Source organism: Dioscorea cayenensis, chromosome 3 (assembly GCF_009730915.1).
Source record: "Dioscorea cayenensis subsp. rotundata cultivar TDr96_F1 chromosome 3, TDr96_F1_v2_PseudoChromosome.rev07_lg8_w22 25.fasta, whole genome shotgun sequence".
NCBI classification, from domain to species: domain Eukaryota; kingdom Viridiplantae; phylum Streptophyta; class Magnoliopsida; order Dioscoreales; family Dioscoreaceae; genus Dioscorea; species Dioscorea cayenensis.
In genome coordinates, this window is record NC_052473.1 from 10846994 (window position 1) to 10861394 (window position 14401).

General features: G+C 34.4%; 1 protein-coding gene and 1 pseudogene across 1 annotated transcript; both read left to right on the forward strand.

Moving 5' to 3' along the window:
• The first annotated feature begins 334 nt into the window (after positions 1 to 334).
• LOC120250175 lies at positions 335 to 3527 on the forward strand (annotated as a pseudogene).
• Positions 3528 to 7163: 3636 nt separating this feature from the next.
• LOC120255197 lies at positions 7164 to 8832 on the forward strand. The gene is made up of 2 exons (XM_039263088.1): positions 7164 to 7606; positions 8080 to 8832. The coding sequence occupies exons 1-2, from the start codon at positions 7561 to 7563 to the stop codon at positions 8355 to 8357; spliced, it is 324 nt and encodes a 107-aa protein (XP_039119022.1). The 5' UTR covers positions 7164 to 7560; the 3' UTR covers positions 8358 to 8832.
• Positions 8833 to 14401: the final 5569 nt, after the last annotated feature.

Genomic DNA, 14401 nt, shown 5'->3' on the forward strand with positions numbered 1-14401 from the left:
GAGTGACCCCGAAGATGATATTGATGCAAATGATGAGCCAGTGGATGAAGGTGATTGTGGCATTCAAGCTGATATGGGAGATTGCTTTATTTCCCGCCATGTGCTTAGTGTCAATGCTATCGAAGAGGAGAAGGGACAATGACATAACATCTTCCACACTCATGGCACTATTAAGAACAAAGTATGCAGGATTATTGTTGATAATGGCAGCTGTAATAACATTTCTAGTTCGAACTTGGAAGAGAGATTGGAGTTGAAGTAGCGACGTCACCCTAGTCCATATAAGATGTAGTGGCTTAATGATTGCGGATCATTGCATGTTAGCAACATTGTAATGGTTCTGTTCTCCATTGGGAAGTATCATGATCAGGTGGAGTGTGACGTTGTTGTCCCAATGCAAACATGACAATTACTGTTGGGACGCCCTTGGTGTTTGATCATGATATACATATTAGCAGCTGTGCTAACTGACTCACTTGCATGTTCAAAGGGGAGCACATTTCCTTGCTTCTCATGACTCCGGAGGAAATATTGATAGATGATCTGAGAGAGAGAGAGAGAGAGAGAGAGAGAGATGTGTGTGTGTGTGTGTGTGTGTGTGTGTGTGTGTGTGTAAAACGCTTGAGTGAGAGCCACCATCATAGTGAGCGAGTGAATCCAATGCCAAATAAAACCCCACAGCTTAAATGAACCAAGCCCTGGGAAAAAGAGGGTTTAGTAATTATAGCTAGGAAGGGGGACATGAGAGCTTTGAGAGAACCCAATTCCATGTTCTTTGTTCTCCTATACAAAGAAAATTTGCTAATTACCCTCTTCTTTGCCTAGTTCTATTTTGCATCTTTTGCAGGCATATGAGGACGTGTTCCCTAATGAGGTCCCACACTGGCTACCACTGAAGCATGGAATTGAGCATCAAGTTGATTTGATAACAGGAGCATCATTGCCTAATCTGTCACCTTACTGCACCAATCTGGAGGAGACAAAAGAAATCCAGTGCCAAGTTCAAGAATTACTCGACAAAGGTCACGTAAGGGAAAGTCTCTCTCCTTGTGCAGTCCTGGATATTTTAGTTCCTAAGAAAGATGGCTCTTGGAGAATGTGTATAGATTGTAGAGCCATTAACAACATAACTGTGAGGTATAGACATCCCATACGTAGACTTGATGATATGTTTGATGAATTTAGTAGATCTTTTATCTTCTTAAAGATAGACTTGCGTAGTGGCTATCACCAAATTAGAATGAAAGAGGGTGATGAGTGGAAAATGGTATTTAAAACAAAATTTGGATTGTATGAATGGTTAGTCATGCCTTTTGGTTTGACAAATGCACCTAGTACTTTCATGAGATTGATAAACCATGTACATAGGGCCTTCATCAGAAAATTTGTGGTAGTCTACTTTGATGATATCTTAATTTTCAACAAGTCTTTAGATGATCATATTGAACATTTACGTGATGTACTTGTTGTTTTGAGAAAATAACAATTGTATGGTAACCTTGCAAAGTTTACCTTTTGCACCAACAAAGTCATGTTTTTTGGCTTTGTGGTTTCATCTCAGGGTGTAAAGGTAGATGAAGACAAGATCGAAGTGGTACGTGAGTGGGCAACACCCCAAAACATGAACCAAGTGAGAAGCTGTCTAGTACTTGCAGGCTTTTACCATCGGCTCATAAAGGATTTCAGCACCATTGCCACCCCAATCAATGAATTGACAAAGAAAGAAGTTCCATTCAAATGGGGTGCAGCACAAGAAAAGGCATTTCAAAACTTGAAGGAGAAATTGACATCCACATAACTATTAGCACTTCCTGACTTTGGTAAAACTTTTGAAATAGAATATGATGCAAGTGGTGTAGGTATTGGCGGGGTGCTTATGCAAGAAAGTAAGCCCATTGCTTATTTTAGTGAGAATTTAAGTGGTTCAGCTCTTAATTATTCTGTTTATGATAAGGAGTTGTATGCGCTTGTGAGGGCTTTCAAAACTTGGCAACATTACTTATGGCCTAAGAATTTGTGACACATTCTAACTATGAATCATTGAAACATCTTAAGGGTCAATTAAACTAAACAGTAGACATGCAAAATGGAGTGAGTGCATCGAGTCTTTTCCTTACATTGTCAAGTACAAGAAAGGGAAGGATAACCTTGTAGTTGACGCATTATCTAGGCCCCATACTTTGATGTCCCAACTAGATGCTAAAATTCTAGGTTTAGAGAGCATTAAAGAGTTATATAATAAAGATTCATACTTTGCTAAACCCTACTCTAAATGTAGTACAGCAAAAAGTTAAGAAAAGTTTCATTTGCATGATGGTTTCGTGTTTCGAGCTAACAAATTGTGTATACCAGATTGCTCTGTTCGCTTATTACTCTTACAGGAAGCTCATGGAGGTGGTTTGATGGGCCACTTTGGTGCCAAAAAGACAGAAAATGTGCTGACTGACCAATTTTTTTGGCCAAAAATGAGACGTGACGTTAAGCGCTTTGTGCAGCAATGCGAGACGTGTCACAAAGCTTAGTCTCGTTTAAACCCTCATGGATTGTATACTCCCTTACCTATTGCTAGTGTACCATTGGAAGATATTTTTGTAGATTTTGTTCTTGGATTACCATAGACTAAGAGGGAAAGGGATTCTATATTTGTGGTAATTGATATGTTATTAGAACGATGATGCTTCACATGTTGTTGATCTATTCTTTTAGAGAAGTGATGTGACTACATGGTGTGCCACAAACCATTTGTCTCAGATCATGATACCAAGTTCTTGAGATATTTTTGGAAAACCTTGTGGGGGAAGCTAGGAACCAAGCTATTATTCTCCACTATGTGTCACCCCTAGACAGATGTGCAAACAGAAGTTGTGAACCACACACTATCTATGACATTAAGAACAATTTTAAAGAAGAATTTAAAAATGTGGGAGGAGGGTTTAGCGCATGTCGAATTTGCATATAACAGGGCGATACATTCCAAAACTATATTTTGTCCATTCGAAATTGTATATGCTTTTAAACCTACTGCCCATATAGATCTTTTACCTTTGTCCTTGCAGGAACAAGATAATATGGATGCAAGCAAGCGAGCAGAATTTGTGAAGAAAATGCATGAAAAGACAAAGGAGAACATCGAGAAGATTACCCAGCAGTATAAGAAGTGTGCGAACAAAGGAAGAAAGAAGATGTTATTTGAGCCAGGAGACCTAGTGTGGATACATTTACGAAAAGTGCATTTTTCGGTGCAACAATAGTGCAAATTGCAACCACGAGGTGATGGACCATTCTGGGTGCTTGAGAAGATCAATGACAATGCGTACAAGATCAAGCTTTTAGGCAAGTATGGTGTTAGTGCTACTTTCAATGTTGCAGACCTTTCACCTTTCTTCGGTTCAATTGAGTTGAGGAGGACTCTTTTTCAAGAGGAGGAGGATGATGAGGATATCACGCCTATGACAACTACACCACCTATGAATAGTATTACTTTAGCTAGTATAGAAGAGGAAGCATATCAAGGGCCAATTACATAAACCTGTGCTAAACAAATCCAAAACCAAGTGAAGGCTAACTTAAGCTTATTTTTAAATTTTATTGATATGGAGTTTTCAATTTTTTCTACCTTAATTGTACTTAGGTGTACTAAAAATAAGGACATAATTCCAGACTTAGTCAAACAAGAGGATAACAAGAGAGAAGCATTTGGAACTAAGCCACATGTGGGCCTCACACTCACATGTACGTCCAAGAAGAAAACTATGCCTATCTTCGCTGGCCCTATGCAAACAAAGGGAAATATGGTTTCCTTTTATGACAAATCAGCCCAAAATATCTCTTTTCTAAACCAATCCCAATTTCTGGAAGGAAACAAAATCAAATCCCAATCAACCAAGAAATCAAATATTCCAAGATTAAGAGTGGAGAGATTCGCCTACCATCTTCACTTGCTACAATACCCGTGGGATACTATTCTTATATTTAGATTGATTTTCTAGCCAATTTTATTTTTCCCATTTTTATATTGTTTTCCTAGAATATTTTCATTTTCTATTTTTAGATTGATTCCGTAGCCAATTTTAATAAGATAGTTTTCTTGTATCCCAAGTTTATGTCGCCCATAAATAGCCTTGTACCTTCTCTTTTGAAAGACAGAACTTTGATTATTATTCATGAAATAAGAGTTGTCTTACTACCATTGTTCTTGTGAGTTCTCCTTTATTTGCAAAGGAAAGTTTCAGCTTTCTCCTAATTCGTGCTCCATGCTTCCGGGCGTTTTGTGTGGATTAGTTTATACTTTGTGGTTCTACGATTGTTCGGATAGCGTTTCGGAGTTCTTGAAGCTCCGGATCATCTCTCCCCAACATACGGGTCTCGTCCATCCTCTGTTGTTTGCTGCTAGTTATCCCGCAACCTAGATCCTACGCCGTGAAGATCAGGCCATCATTTAGATCTCTTTCTTCTTCACCAAGCTGGAGCCTATGAAAAGGGCGGATTTTATATTAGAGAGACTATAAGGGCGAAAAGGCAAAATAGAAGGACCATTTTGATATTTATACCTTTTATGAATATGCTTGATAGTATCCATCTGGAATTTTAATGGAAACGATGTGTTAGTCTAAAACATCTCATTCCAAATGTCTAATATGCACTCCCTTTATTTGTAACTGGCATTGTGGACTTCTAGTAGTGGATATGTTGGGCACTTGCTCATAACATAGCTGAGATGGCTCTCATTTTACTCCCATTTTAGGTTATTTATTTGAAGTTAGACTTGTGATTGAGCAATGATGAAGGTAATTAATCTCATGCCTTGCTAGTTGTTATTTTTTTTTTAATATAGATATATATTCAAGTATTCAAGAGTTTGCAGAGCATTTGTTCACATTTGGACCAATCATAAGCATGAAATGCCCCACTTTTTTTGTTTGAACTTGTGAAAAACTCATACTATGTCTTTTTATGCAACTATTTTGAGTGTAATTAAAGAGAAAAACATAATTATTCTGATTCAATCTTTGTTTGAGTTTCTTTGTTGTATCTTTGTTTATTTCACTGTATATTATTATCTCTTTGGATTTGCAGTAAACCATACTAAGGATTACTAATTCTTTTGCCTTTTTGTTTGTAAGGGGAGATTTAAATAAAAAACAACAGCATGAAAGGAATTATAGCGGACCACTTTTGTATCATCAAATCAAAGATTTTGTGGTTGTTATTTTGTGGATGTTATTATCATTTTTTTGTTGTTGTTTATTATCATTGTTATTATTATTTTTTTATTTATTATTTATTGTTCTTCTTATTATTGTTGTTGTTCTTGTTCTTATTATTCTTATTAGTTATTATTATTATTATTATTGTTATTATTATTATTATTATTATTATTATTATTATTATTATGGTATTGGGTTCGTCTTCAATGACCAATTGAAAGTGAATCTGAGCCATGTTTTAATGATATGATTCCCACATATAAATTCTTCTTTGGAAAATTTGCTTATTTCTTTTGCTTTTCTTCTTTGTCTAAATCTGTATTAGAGATTTTTTGTGTTGTCTGTTTCCTTTATACTATATGCTTTAATTAGTTCTCTAAAAAGTTCCTTTTTTTATTTAAAAAAAGGAACTTTTTAGAGAACTAATTAAAGCATTGAATTGACAAAGAAAGAAGTTCCATAGTTCTTGTAATATTTCCTTTACTTATTATTATTATTATTATTATGGCATTGGGTTGGACTTCCATGACCAATTGAAGTGAATCTGAGTCTTGTTTTAATGATGTCATTCCCACATATAAATTCTTCTTTGGAAAATTTTCCTATTTCTATTTTGCTTTTCTCCTATGTTTAAATATGCATTAGAGATGTTTTGTGGTGTCTGTTTCCCTTTTAATGCATGCTTCAATTAGTTCTTTAAAAAGTTCTTATTATCTTCCTTTGTTTTCTTTCTATCAAATTAATAGCCCCATAATTCAATTATTATTATTATTATTATTATTATTATTATTATTATTATGGCATTGAGTTGGACTTCAAGGACCAATTGAAGATGAATCTGAGCCTTGTTTTAATGATGTCATTCCCACATATAATTTCTTTGGAAAATTTGCCTATTTCTGTTTTGCTTTTCTTCTATGTTTAAATCTACATTAGAGATTGTTTGTGGTGTTTGTTTTCCTTTTACTGCATGCTTCAATTAGTCCTTTAAAAAGTTCCTATTATCTTCCTTTTTTTTCTTTCTATCAAATTAATAGTTCCATATTATAATTGTCATTATCATTATCAGTTAGACTTCAATGACCAATTGGAAAATTTGCCTATTTCTGTTTTGCTTTTCGTCTATGTTTAATTCAGCATTAGAGATTGTTTGTGGCGTATGTTTCCCTTTTACTGCATGCTTCAATTAGTTATTGAAAAAGTTCTTATTATCTGTAGACCCCATTATTTTTGTTTGGATACTGTTGTCTGAGACAAAAACCGGGATTCCTGGCCTTCCTCTTTTCCTTGTTCCAAGAAGCCGGCTCTCCTTCTCCTTCTTCTTCTTCTTCTTCTTCTTCTTCTTTATCACCATTCTTTTTTCTTTCTCTCAAAGAATCCTTGGGTGGTTGTTGGTGTCAATGGTGGGGTGAGCAGAGGAGAATGCCGTGATCTCATCGCCAATTGTGTGAAGGTAGGTAACCTTTACTATGGTAGATTGTTGCAGATTTTGGGCATCAAATTGCAGCCTTGTGTTATGAGCTAGAGTTTTGGACTCTATTTATACTAGAATTGGATTTTAATACCCGTCTCTTGCTTAGTACTAAGTTTAACCATGTTGATGATTGTAGTTTGGTTCTTGATGTTTGTTTTTAGACTTGCAAGTCATGACCCTCTTTGTCCATGCTTGAGTAGTTGCTTTAAAATACTGTTTTCATTTGCTTTCAATTTAGCTCATGTCCATGCATGGAAACCTCATCTTGGTTTAAATTATTCTCCTTGTAAGCATCCAGTCTTGGTTTAGTTCATGTATATATATACATGATTGTAAGCATGAACCTGTAAGCATGCATTCTTAATTTAATTTGTTTATATATATATATATATATATAAACAAGTGAACTGATTTAAATTCTTTTAAATCAGTTCACTTGTGCAAGTCGTATTTAGCTATACATAAGCATTATTATTGAAGCCTTTCAATTGTTTTTGTCAAGATCACATCAAGCATATAAACATGTAATCGGAATGCCATGTAATTGGAACAAAAACCTCATCGATCACGCAAACAGAAATCTAAAAAAAAAGAGCAAAGAATCAAGCAAGCAGAACATGAATTAAAAACACAAATAGAAAGAGAATGGGATAGCATCTGAACATGAAACCAATCAAGAATTAAAAGGAAAAAGAAAGCAAGAAGATTGGCCATTCTAGACGCTGATCGTGAGGGCCTTTTTGCTGAGTCCCCGAACATAGTTGCCCAGGTACTTCTAGAGCAAGAACGCCACCTGATCCTCCAACATCTTGCATCCCCTCCTGATGATCCCCGCTCTGATCAGTGCCCGATGAACAAGAGGCAACAAGAAGGAGACAGATGGAGATGATGGTCAGTCTCTCGAGAGAAGGAGAAAAGAGAAAGCGTGAGTGAAATCTGCACAACGGCCCTCTATTTATAATTTTTATTAAAAAAAATAGTAATCATTGGTTTTTTATAAAAATTAAAAAAATAGAAACTTAGAAAATAAAATCTCTACAAAATCAAAGAAAACGGTCATATTTTGATATCATATATAAAAATTCATCTTTGTTTTTTAAAAAAATAAAAATAAAATAGAAACATTTAGAAACAAAAATTTTTTATAAATCAAAGAAAATGATTATATTTTGATATAATAGATTATATTCATCATTGCTTTTAAAAAAATTGAGAAAAAAAATCAAAGAAAATGGTCATATTTCGATGAGTAATGCTATATAAAATGAAACTCTTGTCCGAAATGGTTACATGACTGACGTGGATCATATACTCTCTCTCCTAATCAGCATCCAAAAAAATCAATCGTCCTCTCTTGTTTGACCTTGGCCCTAATTCCTCTTTCTCGTCGAACCCTAGCATTAACGACGACGGCAATGCCGACGCCCTTCATCGTCTCTGAGCCTCTCTTTTCCAATGCCATCCAAGTCCTGCTGGTGCCAATCCCATCACCGACGTCGACGCTGAAGCCCTTCGTTGTCTCCGAACCTCTCTTTCTCTGGCGCCAACCAAGTCTTGCAGACGCCGATCACATCACCGATGCCTTCGCCCTTCGTCGTCTCCGAACCTTTCTTCTCCGGCGCCAACAAAGCCCTACTGACGTTGACCCCATCACCGACGCCCTTCGTAGTCTCTGAACCTCTCCTCTTCGGTGCCATCCAAATCCTGCCAACGCCAATGCCGACGTGACTCCCTTCATTGTCTCCGAACTGAGGCGAACCCCATCACCAATGTCGACGCCAATTTTTTTACTGAATTGATGAGTTGCTTGATTTGCAGCTTATATGAGCAAATGATTGGCTTGTGCATGCAATATGATTAATTGAACATTTTTTCCGGATGATGCATTCCAAACTTGTTCAAACTTCCTTCACAATGAAATTGGCATATAGTACCTTAAACTATGAGAGGCTAGAGGGGATGTCTCCCACTCGCTTATTGTGTTCCACGCGATTAAATCTCTTTTTGATATGAGGTTTTTGTATGTTGATTGTTTAGTTGATTGTAAGTCATTTTTTGTAAATAGTTGTGCAATATTGTATTTATCCAGATTCATTTCTTCTTGATGTTAATATTTGACATATTGGTTCTTAGTACACCTTATGTGGATTAAAGGCAATCACTAATACATTGTTTCATAGTAAATGAATCATTTATATGTAGGGCAACTCTTTCCTTTTATCAATGGAATCACTAACACCTTATATGGATTTGCTCATTCTGTTAATTGCCTCCTTAGCTATTCACTCTACTGCTGTTTTAGCATCCGTATTATGATTTCTCAATCTTTTTTTAAGCTTTTGTTTGGTTTACAGATTGTAATGTAGCAGAGCCTATAATATACAAAATGCTGGAAGCATCAGAAAAGGATGTGTTACTACTGAGAGCATAAGTCGGAGATAGACCGACCTGGAGAAATCCCAACCATCCATGGAGAGTTGGTAATTTGTTCAAGCTCAAGGGTGTTCCAACGCTCATCCAATGGGAGAATGAAGGCATCGCCAATCGTTTGGAAGATCATGAAGCTCATATTGAAAGCAAAATTGAAGCATTAATGTCCATTTGATTAAGTTCCTGCTTAACTGAAACTTCATCTTGTCTCTGAATAATGAATGTCCATTGCTCATTATGTTTTACCAACATTGAAATACATTTTGAGTGAATGAGATGCTTACTTCCAAGGATTATTATGAGCATTATTTTCATTTTGATCATAATTTTTTTGTTGAATAATTGCTTTTATGAGGTAATATAAACAATGTATACATTTCTGAAAATATCTATGATTGTCTTGTTGTAGAACCCAACAAAATTTCTTCCATGTTCAAATTAAATTAATTACTTTTATATATAATTCTACGAAATTTATGGATCAAAAAGAACATTGCAAAGGATTGAGGGTAAATAAAATTTGAAAGAAGAGCTCATGAAAGATTAGTTTTTTGTGTCCCTAGTGTAATCAACTAAGTAGCTTGAAAGGTATAATACCCGAATTGGTCCTTCTAATTATTTCTCTTTTTTCTTTTGGTCCATTTACACATAAATGCTCCCAACTAGTCCTTCTACTCTTGAAAATGGGCCCACTTAGTCCCTCTACTCTTAGGACCCGTTTGGATCATGGATTGTCTTCTTGGGAGTGGGAATCACATGCACCCATGAATCCTTAACCCATGTTTGGTAACCAGGAAAGGCATAAATAGTGTCTTTTCATTGTAATGGGACTAATGCATGTGGATGAGTGGCACTCCTTGAAAAAATGGGGGGTTTGGCTCTCCCTAGCATAGAAATGTCTATATTACCCCTCTATTTATATTTAATTAATATTTAAAATTAATATAATTAATTAATTAATTTAATTATTACAATTTAAATAAATAATTATTAAAAATAATCATATTTAAATTATTTTTTATTAGTGATTAATTAATTATATGTTAATAAATTAATTATTATAATTAAATATATTAATTAAATATGTGATTTAATTATATTAATTTTAATTATTTGACTATATTAAATTAAAATAAATAATTATATTCTAAATATTTAATAATAAATAATGGTAAATATTTATTATTAAATATTTAGAATATAATTATTTATTTGTAAATATTTATTATTAAACATAATTCATTATTTTATACAAATGATTTTATTTATACAAAAGGGTATACATGTAATTTTGATCTTATCTCTCTCTTACTTTTTCCTATTCCTAACCCTTATTCTTTCAAACCAAACAAACACCTTCATCATTATTCTCCTCTTTCCCCCTATTCTTATTCCCATTCCTCTCTTCTTCTCATTCCCCCCTTCCCATTCCTATTCCGCAATCCAAACGGGCCCTTAGTCTCTTCCCAACTAGCCCCTCTACTCTTGAAAATATAAGGACTAGTTGAGTCATTTTTAAACGTAGAGGGATTAAGTGGGCCCATTTTCGAGAGTAGAGGGACTAGTTGGGAGCATTTCTGAGTAGATAGATCAAAGGGAAGAGAGAAAAGTAGAGAGACCAATTCTGGTATTATACCTGCTTGAAATAGAGAAACTGTATCTACATACAAAGGATCTCTATCTGAACATTCATACAGAAGAAAAAACAGAACCTTAAAACATCAAATTATAAGCTATTTGTTCCAAAAACTAGTAGCACCTTCCACTCCACTAGAGTACACAGATTACATAACAATAACACCTCCTCAAAGTTTTGTGAACATACAAACAATCCACCGTAGCCCTTAGTACATAAGTCAAGAAGAGTCACAAATTGCATCCCCCGTGATGCAAATTAAGATATTTGAGACAAAGTTCTCATCAGATTAAAATGAACAAAAATTTGTTGGCATGAAACAACGATGAGAGGGAGACTTTTTATGCTTTGCAAATCCCTGCAGGACTGGAATTACAACCTTGAAGTCATATACTTTCCATGAAATTAGTCAGTCGCCTAGTTGCCTTATAGTCAGTCGCCTAGAGCTTCTACCAATCCTTTCATCTTCATCCCTAACAGAACATCTCAAGTGCAACAATTCTAACCAAAATTTACAACATATCATTGATCATTAGATAAACAATAGCTAACATTAACTGCAGCAGTCAGTGAATTTAAGAAGAAATAATTAAACAATAAATATAAAAGTATAATATCCAAATTGGTCTCTCTACTTTTCTCTCTCTTCCATTTTGGTATCTCTACTCATAAATGCGCCGCACTAATCCCTCTACTCTTGAAAATAACCCAAATTAGTCCCTCTACCCTTAATCTCTTCCCATCTAGTCCCTCTACTCTTGAAAATACAGCCACTAATTGGCCCATTTTAAAGTATAATGGACTAAGTAGAACCATTTTCAAGAGTAGGGGGATTAGTGGGGCACATTTTTGAGAAGAAGGACCAAAAGGAAAGAAAGAGAAAAATAGAGGGACCAATTTGGGTATTATACCTAAATATAAACAACATATGAATTTACCACTTAATTGAGCATGCAAATGAAATGAACCCAATCATAAACATATAAATACATGATTTAAAAAAATGATTATTCAAGAAATTAGCTACCAAAAATGGGAAGTGACATCAAAGTGAAATCATAAATAGATGATCCACTCTTTTTGTCAATGAACATCAAAAAGAAATATAGGCAATAGCATAGAACCACTAACTAACGTCATCTTTGACAACATTTAGCGAAAGCTGTTTATCCACTTTTCTAGAAAATAAATGAATAAATAAATGAATAAAAGGACAATAATATTTGGGAAGAAAGGACAACAGAGAAACATGCCAATGCTTAGAAAATAAACTTTGCAAATGGAAGAGACAAGAGCCTTATCCAATCTCATTTATCTACAATTCTCTAATGTCATGCATGATCCTATTGAATGGTGCAGAGCATGCTTCATACATGATTCATACAAGCCAATAACAACCAAATTGAAAGTTGAGGTAGATGAAAATAAAGGACTGCTAAGAAGATTTAAACGAAGACAATTGAAGGAAAATAATTGCTCACAATAAAGCATCATCCATATTGCAATCAGTTGTTGCATGGACTTGTGAAACCCAAAGAATAATCAGATTGTTGTGCGATCGCCTAAGAGAAAAATAATAGATGTTAATTTTTTTTGTGTGATACTATAACAAATTTAAATATTGAATAACATAGCACTACCACACACTTTCTTGTGTACACAGATCAATTTGGGAGTCATTTTGAGTTTGTGTAATTCCCTTTGGTTGGGCTTTCTGCAAAAAATAACATTAGTTTTAGACCCAAAAATAATTGAGAAAGAAGGATATAAATTGCAAGTATCTTTTTCTTGTTTTTAATAATTATTTTCTCAACTTTTAACTTCGTCCTCTTTGATGGTGGGCGGCCCTTACTCCGCACCTTTAAAGGAGTCAGAAATTTCGTTGTTGAAGTTGTTGTTTGCCGTTCTTCTTCCAATAGCATCAATGGTAGAACTTCATTAGAATAACTCTCTCAATAATTTGCATTATCTGTTAACTTCTCCATTGCCCCTATCCACACATTTCATCAGAAAATTATATTTCTCAATTGATTTTGCTCCAATGTTAGCGGCTTTAGAAGAATGAGAACTTAATTTGTTTTATCTTGTGTTTGTCTCACTACTTTGTGCATCATCGTAATAATTCATCACATAAGCATAGCTGTGTTTAATATCCTTCCTCCAACGGGGTAAAATATATCAAGATGGAATCTCTTTTACATTCTTTTCAATAACAACCTTGCATATATGTCTGCAAATAACTCCTCTAAACTCAAATAAATGACATGTGCATTTAATATCAAATTTAGCTTCATTGTAAAATACATTGAACACCACTTGCTTTCTAAGATTGTCTTCTTTTCCTCTAAGAATTTTTGTCACCTGAAATGCATATATTACCCACATCTGAATCAACAAATGTAAGATTGCAATAAAGCATTCCCCTCAACTCATCTTAAAACAACTTAAACACTGAAATAAGCTTCTTGTAGTTGCTTTTCAAAATGACAATCAATTATCACTGGAAAACTTGAGTTAAAAGAAGCAAAATCATATTTCTTTTCTTTTTCAATCTTGCTTTTCAATACATTATCATACTGCTCGACAAGTTGCTTCAATGATGTTGTTGGACCAACGTAACCATCAAAGAAAGCATTTACTTTCAATTCTTTGTGTGGTAGACGTTCCTACCCGAAATTTTCCTTGACATATATAGGAGCCCAGCGATGACGATTTCTATATAAGGAATTTAACCATTCATTTTTTTTTCAATATTATAGCTCTTTATCATCTTAACCCAAATGTCTTCAAATTCTTGAATATCAGCCGCTTCATAGATGATGCTTTTCAAAATAAATTTTACTGCTTTGTACTCAATCAATCCTCTAAGCTTCTTAGGAACCTTTTTCATAATATGACGAAGATAGAGATGATGGTGACAATTTGAAAAGACCGCTCTAATTGCACCTTGGATAGTAATATCTGTAATGATTGCCTTTGGAGCCTTGCCTGACATGCATTCTAACCAAGTTTTAAACAACCATATATAAGTTTTTGTATCTTCCTTTGACAATAAACCACATCCAAGTAATATTGTTTGTCCATGATGGTTTACACGGACAAATGGAGCAAAAGGCATGTCATACTTATTCGTTAAGTATGTCATGTCAAATGATATTACATCCACAAAAGCTTCTTAAGCCGCTATAGACCTTGCATCTGCCCAAAATATATTTCTCAAACTGTCTTCTTCATCCATATCAATCAAATAAAAAAAATTGAGTTTCTTCATTCTATACGAGAGGAATAATTTCCAAGAGCTTCAGCATCTCCAACTCCAAGTCTAAACTCCCTTACTTTTGCAATATAATTCCGACAATTTTTTTCAGTATATGTTAAATTTTCATATCCATTAATTTAAATAGCTAATGAATGGAAATTTTTGCTTAAATTTATACCCACTTGATCATTTAGTTCAAGCCTACTCTTAACATGTGCATCCATTTTTTTATTGCACTTTTGAAAATAGGATTTGTGAGGTCTAAGTACATGATTATGCTCCAAATGAGCACTAGAAATAGTAAATCATCCATCATTACCAACAATGACATTAATTTTGGTCTGACAATTTGTTTTACTGGATAGCCTTCGATTGAATGAATTTTCGCCGTAGAT

What these genes read in the sequence shown, in the direction of transcription:
- LOC120255197 (XM_039263088.1), top strand. Translation starts at nt 7,561, where the DNA reads ATGGAGATGATGGTCAGTCTCTCGAGAGAAGGAGAAAAGAGAAAGC. An exon ending in AGAAGGAGAAAAGAGAAAGC is followed by an intron (nt 7,607 to 8,079) that starts GTGAGTGAAATC and finishes GTCGAACCCTAG; the next exon opens with CATTAACGACGACGGCAATG.